Source organism: Prionailurus viverrinus, chromosome B4, assembly GCF_022837055.1.
Source record: "Prionailurus viverrinus isolate Anna chromosome B4, UM_Priviv_1.0, whole genome shotgun sequence".
NCBI lineage: Eukaryota > Metazoa > Chordata > Mammalia > Carnivora > Felidae > Prionailurus > Prionailurus viverrinus.
Genome location: NC_062567.1, coordinates 50,958,353 through 50,972,551, shown reverse-complemented (window position 1 = coordinate 50,972,551; position 14,199 = coordinate 50,958,353). Strand labels below are relative to the sequence as shown.

Genomic DNA, 14,199 nt, shown 5'->3' with positions numbered 1-14,199 from the left:
TTCCATTTCCTCTATTTCCATGTTCTTTTTTATCTGGAGACCTGAATTTTGTTTAGATCTGTATCAATTTCTCTTGATCGTACAAAATTGAAAGTACAAAAATTCTTTCATTTACTAAAAAACAATTTAGCATTGTTTAAAACATTCTAAGGTCTTATTTTGATTAGTAAAAGGATATATGGCAAGTACTGTGAAGAGAGCAGACAGCATGAGATTCATGTTTTCATCAGTGCTCTGTTCCCCAAAAGCTCTTCAGAGGTAATGTGAAGGTGGGCCCGCGTACATACCTTCACAGTTGAGAAACACTGAGAATCACTGGTATAGATTGGCCTCATCCTGCTGCCAAGATTCCTGTTGATAGTAGCCTTAATTAAATGCTATTTTAGACAAGATGATTTTATTTGTTAGCATCCTCTATCAGTCAGATTAATTAGAGTGGCTGATAAAGTGTACTCGTGAGAAAATTTACCAGATGGTGTAGAGTAGAAACAGGAGGTGGATATTGTTGGTAAACAGTTCTCCATGAGTCTCTTACATTTCTGCATATCTTATTAGCAGAGGATTTTGTTTTGGACTATCTTTTCAAGGATGTTTGAATAGTAAATGATCTTGGAGTATGTAGATGATGTTTTCCTATGGAGCAGAGTTTGCTGTCTAGGATGATAAAAGTAATAACTCTCTCTAAGACTGGCAGATTTTCTTCCAACTTGTTTAAAAGAATGGGATTTCCTAATTTCAGGCTTTCTTAGCTGTGAACAAAACCCATTGTATGCACAAAATTCACATAGGTTTCCCATGGTGTGATTTCTTTGGGACTTGAAGGTTAAGGAAAACCAACCTGAACATGAAGCTTGTGATGATTATTGTACTGTGAGTAAAAACGTCCTTTGTCTCTGGCCTGGAAGTCTCATATCTCCAGCCAGCATCCATGCAACTATGTCAGGCTAAAGTGTCAGTTTAAAATCCAGGGAAAATCTAGGACTCTTTTACAGTTCAAAGAATAGAAATACTGACTAACTTTAAATTATGCCAAAAATGTAAAGATATAAGGATGGCCACTTACATTTATTCCAAGCTAGTAGAAAGGAATAAAAGGATTAAGGAAAATTCAAGGGAAGTAAGAAATAGGAGAATAAAAGCACACAAAATAAGTTGAAAAAATAAGCCTAAATACGTCAGGTTTCATAATAAATGTGAACCAACTGAACTTGCTTAAAAGATACTTCCATGTGAGTTTCAGTGTTTTCAAAATTCCAGCTATATGTTGCTTACGAGACATAGCTTAAAATATATATGTGAAGAAAGATTGAAGATAAAGGTCAGGAAAAAAAATACCAGGCAGATATTAAATCAAGCTTTTGTGATTATATTAATGACTGTAATACAAAATAGAATTTAAGGTGAAAAGGATTAACAGTTAAATAAGGATATTACTTAGTAATAAAAAAACACTTTATCAATAATATGTAACAGTCATCAACCCATATATATTTATCAACCTAATCTCAAATATATAAAACAAAAAAATTACAAAATTACAAGAAGAAATCTACAGAGTAGAAAATTTCAACACACTTTTCCAAAAGGAAATATAAAATATAGGCAAAAAGTTACTGAGGATACAGAAAAATTTCAATCACCAAATTGTACAAGAGTTATCTAATAGATATACAGCAATTTAAAAACCCCCAACCAATAGAATATATATTTTTTCTCAAGCCTATAAAAAACATTACAACTAAGTCTAATGTCACAAAGTTAAAAAAAAAAAAGTTTGATACCTTACAACCATTGTTTTCTGTCCATAATGCAATGCAATTAGAAATCTATGATAAAATGTTCCCAAAACCTCACATTTGAAATTACTTACAGGTCAAAGCAAAAATTATAATAAAAATAATGAAATAACTAAAACTCTATATCAGTGAAAGCACTGCAGAGGAAAATTTGTGGGACAAAGCTAAAACAATACTCAAAGGTATATTTAGAACTTTATATATACATATTTTTTTAAAGACTAAAAATTAATGAACTCATTATTTATAAAAAGGACAACAATGTAATTTCAAATAAGGTAGAAAAGCCTGATAAGTAGCTCAATAAGTTATGTATTGATATATTTCTTATTTCAAATAAGAACAATAGATATAATTTTAAATTTGAAAGGGATATATCTGGGTTCAAAGATAATATATCGGGCGCTTGGGTGGCTCAGTCGGTTAAGCGTCCGACTTCAGCTCAGGTCGTGATCTCATGGTTTGTGGGTTCGAGCCCCACGTCAGGCTCTGTGCTGACTGCTCAGAGCCTGCAGCCTGCTTCAGATTCTGTCTCTGGCTCTCTCTGCCCCTCCCCCATTTGTGCTCTCTCTGTCTCTAAAATAAAAATTAAAAAAAAAAGATAATATAAACATCATTCTGGACATCCAGTTTTCCTGAAGTAGAAATTGAACAGCAACATAAAGGAATAAATAAAAGCTGAATACAAAGGCTAATGCAAAGCCTCTAAGCCTAGAAACAGGAAGTGGTTTCTGGGTGATCAGTTTCCAAAGAAAAAATAAAGTACTTCCAAGGAGTCAAGAGATTAGATCCAGATTCAGTGCTTAATCCATGAGGTGGTGTTGAACACCCATGAACTGGGTTGCGTAGTGTCCCTCAAAATTTCATGTCCACTCATAACCTCAGTATATGACTTTATTTGGAAATAAGTTGTTTGTAAATAAGTCTTTAAATTAGTGAAATTAAGATGAGGTCCTTCTGGATTAGAGTGGGCCCTAAATCAAATCACCAGTGTCCTTATAAGAAGAGGAAAAGAGGCATAGAGACACATATATATGGGACGAATCCTGTGTGAAGGCAGAGGTAGAGATTGCAGTGTTGCATCTACAAAACAAGGAATGCTATGGATTGCTGCCAGTAGGTAGGAAGAGTCAAGGAAGGATTGTTTCCTGGAGTCTACTGAGGAAGCAAACTTTGGCTTCAGATTTCTAGCCTCCAGAACTGTGAGAGAATAAATTTACTTTGTTTTAAGCCATCAAGTTTGTGGTGCTTTGTTATAGAGGTCCTAGGAAACAAATACAAACCTCTTTGTAAAAGAGGTTTTAAAAGAATCTCTTTAACATATCACTGTTATGTTACTAAGGAGGAACTAAGACATAGATATATCCAAGAACCAGAGCAAACAATCTGTTCTTGTGATTAATCCCAGTATCACTATAAAAAAATCACCCTTATAAAAACTCAGTCTGGCCTCAGGAACAAAGGGAAAGCTATTAGATTTAGAAGAATAAATACAGAGAAAGAGCAAACAGAACAAATTTGGAAGAATAAATACACAGGAAGAAAACCAGAACAAACAGTCAACAAAAACAACAAAATATTCAAAATTGTTTAGTTTTGCAAGCTAAAACTTAAAAACACATGAACAAGAGGAGCCAAGATGGCAGAAGAGCATCGAAGTTTTTTGAGTGTCTTGCATCCATGAAATATAGCTAGACAAACACTAAACCATCCTGCACACCTAGAAAACTGATCTGAGGATTAACACACAATCTGCACAACCAGAGCCACAGAATTCAGCAGGTATGTGACATGGAGTGGTGAACTTGGGAAGACAGAAGCCACAAAGGGCAGGAAGCTGCTTTTGTGTGTGGAGAGAAGACAGAGACAGGGGGAAAATATGGGAAAAGCACCCCTCCCCAAAAGCAGCTGGAGGAAAAGAGGAAAATTGGAAACAGCCACAGGAACTGAAGTAAAAAGAAACGAGTAAGGAGAGGGTTTAAATTCCATCAAGACTGTAAACAGGAGGAGCACAGAGTCTGAACTCTGCAGCTTGATAACTGACGGTGCTCTGTTGGAAAGAGCAAATCCCAAGGAGCAGAGTGGGGTCCAGGAGGTTCTCAGGCCACATGGGGAGAAGCAGTTCCACTGCTGGAAGGACATTTGGTAGAGGCTGTGAGGCCACCTGGGCTCAGCAGGCCCCAGAAGGCGGCCACATTCGCTGGTGTTGGAACAATGTCTTTAAGGGTGAAGCCTGGTGCCAGATGTGTGTTGTGATTGTCCATAATCCCTGAAATGCTGCTGCTACACTATCTTGTGAACTTTTTCTGGGGTGGGCTGGCATCTGGCCACAGTCTCAGGGCACCAGCAGCAGCAGGGTCCAGCAAGCATTCCTGGGTGCAGCCAACATTTGGCCATTGCTCGGTGAGATCCTCCCGCAGAGAGGCTGAATGGGTCAAAGCTGCACAGAAGTAAGGGGCCTGGGAAAACAGTCGCATCTGAGATAAAACTCAGGAGAGAGGTACTGCCTGGGGCTTGGTCACAGACAGTGAAAAAGCAGGAAATGGACAAAAGAAGACAGAGGATGGATGCATGATTGCTAGTTGCAGAAAACAGAGTTCCAATACTAGAGACTGGGTAGCTGGGTGACACCATTTTCACCTCTTCCATGTATGTGCATACGCACCTGCAAGCACCACAACAATCGACCCCAGTAGGCTAACAGCGCCATCTAGTGGAGAATGGAGCCAGTACACTAAACCCTGCCCAACTGGGCCAACCTCTGTCTTTAAGAACACAAGCCTCAGCGCCTACTTAGTTTGTGGACTATAAAATGCTTCATAGTTTGACTTCTAGGGGAAAACGAAGTAATTTCAGTTGTATTTCAGTCTGTTAGACAGTCAAACTATTCAATTTTCTTTCTTTTTTCTCTTTTTTGTTTCTTTTTTCTTGAATACAGAAAGAGAAAAAAATCATTTTTATTTTCAATTTTTATTAAAAATATTTTTCTTTAATTTTTTTCTACTATATTTTTTACTTTGCTTAATTTTTTTTCAAATTCTATTTTACTTTGATCATTTCATTTTAGCTACTTCAACGTATTCATTTTTTCAAATTTTCAAATGATTTCGTTTTTCTCCCCTTTTTTCTCTAATCTATCAAGCTACTTTCAACACCAAGACCAAAACACACTTAGGATCTAGCATCATTTATTCGATTTGTATGTGTGTGTGTGTTCTTTTTTTTTAATGTCTTAATTTTAATATTTTTTTAATTTTAATTTTTTCTACCTCATTAATTCCTTTTCTCCCTTCAAAATAACTAAATGAAGGAATTCACCCTTAAAAAAAGAGCAGGAAGAAATGACAGCCAGGGACTTAACCGGCACAGATACAAGCAAGATGTCTGAACCAGATTTAGAATCACGATAATAAGAAGACTAGCTGGAGTGGAAAATAGATTAGAATCCCTTTCTGCAGAGATAAAAGAAGTAAAAGCTAGTCAGGATGAAATAAAAAATACTATAACTGAACTGCAATCTCAAATGGATGCTGTGGCGGCAAGGATGGATGAGGGAGAACAGAGAATCAGTGATACAGGACAAACTTATGGAGAATAATGAAGCAGAAAAAAAACAGGGAGATTAAGACAAAAGAGCACGATTTAAGAATTAGAGAAATCAGTGACTCATTAAGAAGGAAGAACATCAGAATCATAGTGGTCCCAGAGATGAAGAGAGAGAAAAAGGGGTAGAAAGGTTATGTGAGCAAATCATAGTGGAAAACTTTCCTACCCTAGGGAAAGACAGAGACATCAAAATCCAGGAAGCACAGAGGACTCCCATTAGATTCAACAAAAACTAACCATCAACAAGGCATATCATAGTCAAATTCACAAAATACACAGGCAAGGAGAGAATCATGAAAGCAGCAAGGGAAAAAAAGTCCCTAACATACAAGGGAAGACGGATCAGGTTTGCAGCAGACCTATGCACAGAAACTTGGCAGGCCAGAAAGGAGTGGCAGGATACATTCAATGTGCTGAATCAGAAAAATATGCAGGCACGAATTCTTTATCCAGCTAGGCTGTCATTCAAAATAGAGGCAGAGATAAAAAGTTTCCAAAACAAAACTTAAAGGAGTTTGTGACCACTAAACCAGTCCTGCAAGAAATATTAAGGGGGACTCTCTGAGGGGAGAAAAGATGAAAAATACATACATATATACCAAAAACAACAAATATTAGAAAGGACCAGAGAACACCACCAGAAACTCCAACTCTACAAACAGCATAATGGCAATAAATTCATATCTTTCAGTACTCACTCTAAACGTCAATGGACTAAATGCTCCAATCAAAAGACACAGGGTAACAGAATGGATAAGAAAATAGGAACCATCTATATGCTATTTACAAGAGACCCACTTTAGACCTAAAGACAACTTCAGATTGAAAGGAAGGGGACAGAGAACCATATATCATGCATTATCAAAAGAAAGCCTGAGTAGCCATACTGATATCAGACAATCTAGACTTTAAAATAGAGACTGTATCAAGAGATGAGGAAGGGCATTATATCATAATTAAGGGGTCTATCAACCAAGAAGACCTAACAACTGTAAACGTTTATGTGCCAAATGAAGAAGCACCAAAATATATAAATCAATCACAAACATAAAGAAACTCATTGGTAGTAATACCATAATAGTAGGAGACTTCAACACCTCACTCACAGCAATGGACACATCATCTAATCAAAAAACCAACAAGGAAACAATGCTTTGAATTACACTTGGACCAGATGGACTTAACAGATATATTCAGAACATTTCATCCTAAAGCAGCAGAATATACATTCTTCTCCAGTGAACATGGAATGTTCCCCAGAATAGACCACATATTGGGATACAAATCAGTCCTCAGCAACTACAAAAAGATCGAGATCATACCGTGCATGTTTCCAGACCACAATACCATGAAACTCAAAATCAACCACAAGAAAAAATTTGGAAAGGTAACAAATACTTGGAGACTGAAGAACATCCTACTAAAAATGAATGGGCCAACCAAGAAGTTAAAGAGGAAATTAAAAATTATAAGGAAACCAATGAAAATGATAACACCACACCCAAAACCTCTGGGACACAGCAAAGACGGTCATAAGAGGAAAGTATATAGCAATTCAGGCCTTCCTAAAAAAGGAAGAAAGGTCTCAGATACACAACCTAACATTACACCTTAAAGAGATGGAGAAAGAACAGCAAATAAAACCCGAAAACAGCAGAAGACAGGAAATAATAAAGATTAGAGCAGAAATTAATGCTATAAAAAAAAAACAGCAGAACAGATCAATGAAACCAGAAGCTGGTTCTTTGAAAGAATTAACAAAGTTGATAAAACACTAGTCAGTTTGATCAAAAAGAAAAAGGAAAGGACCCAAATAAATAAAATCAAGAATGAAAAAAGAGAGATCACAACCAACACAGCTGAAATAGAAACAATAATGAGGATATTATGAGCAATTATATGCCAATAAAAAGGGAAATCTGGAAGAATTGGACAAATTCCTAGAAACATATACACTACCAAAACTGAAACAGGAAGAAATAGAAAATTTGAGCAAACCCATAACCAGTAAAGAAATTGAATTAGTAATCAAAAATCTCCCCAAAACACAAGAGGCCAGGGCCAGATTGTTTTCCAGGGAAATCAACCAAACATTTAAGGAAGAATTAATGCCTATTCCTTTGAAGCTGTTCCAAAAAATAGAAATGGAAGGAAAACTTTCAAACTCTTTCTATGAAACCAGCATTACCTTGATTCCAAAACCAGGCAGAGACCCCACTAAAAAGGAGAACTATAGACCAATTTCCCTGATGAACATGGATGCAAAATTCCTTAACAAAATATTAGTCAACTGGATCCAACAATACATTAAAAAAAATTATTCACCATGACCAAGTGGGATTTATACCTGGGATAGAGGGTTTCTTTAATATCCACAAAACAATTAACGTGATTCATCACATCAACCAAAGAAAGGACAAGAACCATATGATCCTCTCAATAGATGCAGAGAAAGCATTTGACAAAAACAGCATCCTTTCTTGATAAAAACCCTCAAGAAAGTAGGGATAGAAGGATCATACCTCGAGATCATAAATGCCATATATGAACGACCCAATGCTATTATCATCCTCAATGGGGAAAAACTGAGCACTTTCCATAATGAGACAGGGATGTCCACTCTTGCCACTGTTATTCAACATAGTATTGGAAGTCTTAACCTCTGCAATCAGACAATACAAAGAAATAAAAGGCATCCAAATTGTCCAGGGGGAGGTCAAACTTTTACTCTTCACAGATGACATGACAATCTATATGGAAAACCCAAAAGATTCCACCAAAAAACTGCTACAACTGTTTCATGAATTCAGCAGTTGTAGGATATAAAATCAATGCACAGAAATCGGTTGCATTCCTATTCACCAACAATGAAGCAACAGAAAGAGAAATCAAGGAATCAATCCCATTTACATTTGAACCAGAACCCATAAAATACCTAGGAATAAATTTAACCAAAGAGGTGAAAAATCTATACACTGAAAGCTATAGAAAGCTTAGGAAATAAATTGAAGAAGATACAAAAAAAATTGAAAAAATTCCATGCTCCTGGATAGGAAGAACAAATATTGTTAAAATGTTGATACTACCCAAAGCAATCTACATATTCAATGCAATCCGTACCAAAGTAACACCAGCATTCTTCACAGAGCTAGAAGAAATAATCCTAAAATTTTATGGAACCAGAAGAGACCCCAAATAGCCAAAGCAATCGTGAAAAAGAAAACCAAAGCAGGAGGCATCACAATCTCAGACTTTAAGCTATACTACAAAGCTGTAATCATCAAGACAGTATGGTACTGGCATAAGAGCAGACACTCAGGTCAATGGAATGGAATAGAGAAGGACCCACAAATGTATGGCCAACTGATCTTTGACAAAGCAGGAAAGAATATCCAATGGAATAAAGACAGTCTCTTCAGCAAGTGGTACTAGGAAAACTGAACAGCTACATGCAGAAGAATGAACCCAGACTACTTTCTTACACCATACACAAAAATAAACTCAAAATGGATGAAAGACTTCAATATAAGACAGGAAGCCTCAATCCTTGAGGAGAAAGCAGGCAAAAACCTCTTTGATCTTGGCCGCAGCAACTTCTCTCAATACGTCTCCAGAGGCAAGGGAAACAAAAGCAAAAATGAACTACTGGGACCTCATCAAAATAAAAAGCTTCTGCACAGTGGAGGAAACAATCAGCAAAACTAAAAGGCAACCGACAGAATGGGAGAAGATATTTGCAAATGACATATCAGATAAAGGGTTAGTATCCAAAATCTATAAAGAACTTATCAAACTCAACACCCACAAAACAAATAATCCAGTAAAGAAATGGACAAAAGACATGAATAGACACTTCTCCAAAGAAGACATCCAGTTGGCCAACAAACATATGAAAAAATGCTCAACATCATTCATCATCAGGTAAATACAAATCAAAACCACAATGAGATACCACCTGACACCTGTCAGAATGGCTAACATGAACAACTCAGGCAACAATAGATGCTGTCAAGGATGTGGAAAAGAGGATCTCTTTTGCATTGTTGGTGGGAATGCAAGCTGAGGCAGCCACCCTGGAAAACAGCATGGAGGTTCCTCAAAAAATTAAAAATAGGACTACCCTACGACCCAGCAATTGCACTACTAGGTATTTATCCAAAGGATACAGGTGTGCTGTTTCAAAGGGACATATGCACCCCAATATTTATAGCAGCACTACCAACAATAGCCAAAATATGGAAAGAGCCCAAATGCCCATCGATGGATGAATAGCTAAAGAAGTGGTGGTAGGTATATACAATGGAGTATTACTAGGCAATCAAAAAGAATGAAATCTTACCATTTGCAACTACTGTTGCCATTTGCAACACTTATGCAAAGTGAAATTGATCAGTCAGAGAAAGACAAAAATCATATGACTTCACTCATATGAGGACTTTAAGAGACAAAACAGATTAACATAAGGGAAGGGAAACATATAATATAAAAACAGGGAGGGGGACAAAACAGAAGGGACTTTTAAATATGGAGAACAAACAGAGGGTTACTGGAGGGGTTGTGAGAGGGGAATGGGATAAATGGGTAAGGGGCATTAAGGAATCTACTCCTGAAATCATTGTTGCACTATATGCTAACTAACTTGGATGTAAATTAAAAAAAAATTAAAAATTCTGAAAAAAAACATGAACAAATCTAACGGTAAAAAAGATAAGCACATAAATTCCCAATGAAACATGACTTCATTCCTGATTAAATTTCATATAATGTAGGAGTTTGACAAAGACTTTAAAATAAGTATGCTTAACCAGCTCAATAGGATTAAAATTAATAAATGGCATAATATCCATTAAAAGTTAACAAGAAATGATAGGAAAAATCAAGCAGAAATAAGAATATTAAGAAGAACTCAGGAACATTATAGATTAAATGCATGTTATTGAGATAATAAAAGGAATCCTAAGTATATAATAAATTTGAAGGCAATACAGTTGAGAATTGGTGAACTGGAAGAGAGTACAGAAGAAGTTATCTAGAATGTAGATCAACAATGTGAACTGATTCAACAAAAATAAACACCTATGTAATATTAAAGACCAGTTAACAATTAAAACATACACCTCAAAAAAAATTTCTAGAAAAAGAATAGAGGAAATGGCAGATATAAATTTAAAAAAATTAATGGCTTAGAATTTTCTATAATTTGAGGCATGAATTTTCACTTCAAAATACATTTTAAAGGCATAGTCAAAAAATATATAAATGAGCATATCAGAGTAAAATTATAAACATTCAAGATAAAGAAAAATGAATATAAAAATTACCAGAGAAATAAATAGGTGACTTACAAAGAAATAACAATTAAACCAATAGTAGATTGGTTGTTTACAGCAACAACACAGCCACATATCTCTGATCCTTATTGCTTTGGGTCTGAGTTGAAAAAAAAACACACACAAACCAGAGCAAGAAAGGAGCCAATATCACTAAATATAAATCTAAAAATTTTCTTTATGACAGAAGACACTATAGACTATAAAGAATGTTGGTAGTAAATAAAAACTATTGAAGAAAACGTCTGGACAATTGCTAAGTTGGGTACTCTAAGACCCTGAGACATTTTAGAGAAAATCTTGCTAACATACACAGGGAGACATGTAAAAGGAGGTTTACTGCAGTATTGTTGATAACAGAAAAAAAGTCAAACAATACAAGTGTCCAGTCTTGATATTCAGATTGGACAAGTTCAGCATAAGGAAAAAAGTATAGGCTGACCTAACTTATAAATACACATGTATAAATACACATGCAAAAATTCTAAAAATTAATAAATCAAATGTAATAATGTATAAAACCTCACTAATAGAGTTTAGTCATGCAAGGATGGTTCAACATCAGAAAAATCTATTAACCTAATATACTCTATTAACACAATTAAGGGGGCAAAATCCTTGATGTTCTGCTAACTATAGGAACAAAAATAATCTGGTGATACTTTACGCATTCATAATTGAAACTCTGAGCAAATTCAGAATAGAAGAGGAACTTTCTTAATCTGAGTAAAATCATCCAGGGGCGCCTGGGTGCCTCAGATGATTAAGTGTTCAACTCTTGATTTTGGCTCGGGTCATGATTTCATAGTTGGGAGATTGAACACCGTGTCAGGCTTCATACTGAGCATGGAGCCTGCTTGCGATTCTCTCTCTACCTCTCTCCCTCTCTTAAAATAAATAAACCTTTTTTAAAAAGCCATGAAAAAGACCCCCACAGAATATATAATATAATACAATTGATGGTTATTCTTTGGAAGCATTCTTATTAAATACTAGAATACAACTGCTGCCATTATCAGTATTGCATTCAAACCAGAGGTTCAATTTTTTGTAAAAAGATTTAAAAAAGCCAAAGATAAGAAAAGAAAATAAGTGTGAATTTTCTAGATGAAAATTTGCAAAAAAAACCATTTAACAAACAATTAATAAGTGAGTTCAGCAAAGTTGCTTATATAAGATTGACATGCAAAACAGCTGCTATTATCCTCATGGGAATGAAATATTCATAATTAAAGATATTCAAAAGTAGCTTGTACTCACCACACTATGTAAGCTTAATATTTTAAAACATTTTTTTATAGATACATCTACCTTGGTTTGCCAGCAGCTCTAAGAGGATTAAGCTATATCCCAGCCTTTTTAATCCTAAATATTTTGAAGAATCGTCATCTACCTGGTGAAAATGCCTCTTCAGGAACTATGCTTACAGAGGCAAAAACTACAAAGAAGGAAAATGAGTGTAAAGATATGGACCAAAATTCCAAAGTTTTGAATGATAATGAGTTGAAAACTAAATTGTAATGCCCTATTATATCATGCTTCCCAGAGTTGTGGAATACACTTATAACCAAACTGCTTTGAAAATCAATAGGGGTAAGTGCGTAACTTTTTCTTATCTTTATGAACCTCAATTTTTTTTTTTACCCAAGATAAAAAAATGTTCACTGATGGTATTTCTGAGACATCCACGGCACTTGAAATTTTCCTCAGAGGACATTTATAACAACCTTTAAAACAGGATATTAGACCCAGTTTTATTTTTTATGTTAAAATAGCAATTTCTCTTTTAACTCATGTGAAATAAGGGTATATATCCCATATCTTTTCCAATTGATCTTAAAAATTTCCTATTAGGAAAATCTGTTTAATTTCATTGAATTTCTGCTTTGTTATTGGGGTTAGAGACTGAAATTCTTATGCTGCTTACATGACTATTTAAATACTTTATTCAAGTTCATCATTTTTATGTGAAAGAAGCTGATGTCTTCTAATTATTTAACTTTTCCTTAAAGAATTTTTCTTTTCTTTAACTGTTCTTTAACTTTTCCTATTCATTCCAGACATGATTGTTTTAAAAATAGATTACTCATTACTATGCCATCACCTACTATCAATTTGTTTTCTGCTTTATTACTCAAGAAACATATTTGCTCATTTTGTTCAGAATACTGAAAAACTGAGTCAGTTTATTAAAAATCATGTAACAAAGATTGTTGGAATTTTTTTTTTTAGCAGTTCAAACCTGGTGACTAAATTCTCTCTGAAAAACAAGTATCTGTGTCAAAGGATGAAAGTATAATATTAGAAAAAAATAATCCTTAAAAGTTATAGTGTCAGATATTGTCAGAGGAACATTTTCACAGAAGACAGAGGGATTTATCACAAATAAAAAAAACAGGCTAAGGCCACAGCCAGAGAGCTAAGCAAAACAAATATAAATAACCTTCCTAATGGAGAACTTAAAGCAATGATCATAAGGATAGCCACTGGGCTTGAGAAAAGAAGACATCAGTGAGACCCTTACAAAAGAGATGAAAGAGTTAAAAAAAAGTATCAATCAGAGATGAAGAATCAATAAATGATATTGGAAGCAGGCTTGATGTAATGAACAGCAGGCTGGAAGAAGCAGAGGGATGAATTAGTGACCTAGAAGACAAAATAATGGAAAATAATGAAAGTGAACAAAAGAAAGAATTATACAACCCAAGAATAGACTTAAAGAACTCAGTGGCTCTGTAAAATTTATTACCATTCATATTATAGAAGTTTCAGAAGAAGAGGAAAGAGTAAAGGGGGGCAGAAATTTTATTTGAAGAAGTAATAGCTTAAAACTTTCCTAATCTTGGGAAGAAAACAGATATCCAGATCCAGGAGGCACAGAGAAGTCCCACAAAAATCAACAAAAGCAGGCCAACAATAAGACATATTATAATTAAATTTGCAAAATATAGTGATAAAGAAACACTCTTAAAAGAAGCAAGAAAAATGAAGTCTTTAACTTACAAGGGAAGAGTTATAGGATAGCTGGATATTTCTCAACAGAAACTTGGTAAGCCAGAAGGAAATGGCATGGTATATTCAACGTGCTGAATGAGAAAAATCTGCAGCCATGTATATTCTATCCAATTATCTATGCAACTATAGAAGGGAATTTTATAACGTTCCACTGACATCAATGGACAGAACATCTAAACAGAAAATCAACAAGGAAACAATGGCTTTGAATGACATACTAGAGCAGATTGACTTAAAAGATATATTCAGAACATTTCCTCCTAAAAGAGCAGAATTCACATTGTTTTCAAGTGCACATGGAACATTCCGAGAATAGAACTTATATTAGGCCACAAATCAGGCCTTAAAAATTTTTGTAAAGAATTGAAATCAAACTATGCACATTTTCTGACCGCAAGCTATGAAACTAGAAGTCAACCACAAAAAAACAAAAAACAAAAAACAAAAAAACT

The 14,199-nt window shown here is 34.9% G+C and overlaps 1 protein-coding gene across 3 annotated transcripts in view; it reads left to right on the top strand.

The window, feature by feature from the left end:
• SLCO1A2 (solute carrier organic anion transporter family member 1A2) overlaps window positions 1–12,640 on the top strand; it is a 51,305-nt gene extending 38,665 nt beyond the window's left edge. For all 3 annotated transcript variants that reach the window (XM_047866962.1, XM_047866960.1, XM_047866961.1), the window contains exon 15: window positions 12,034–12,640. In XM_047866962.1, coding sequence (XP_047722918.1) covers window positions 12,034–12,253 — 220 coding nt within the window. In that variant the 3' untranslated portion in view covers window positions 12,254–12,640. The remainder of the gene's footprint in view (window positions 1–12,033) is intronic.
• Window positions 12,641–14,199: the final 1,559 nt, after the last annotated feature.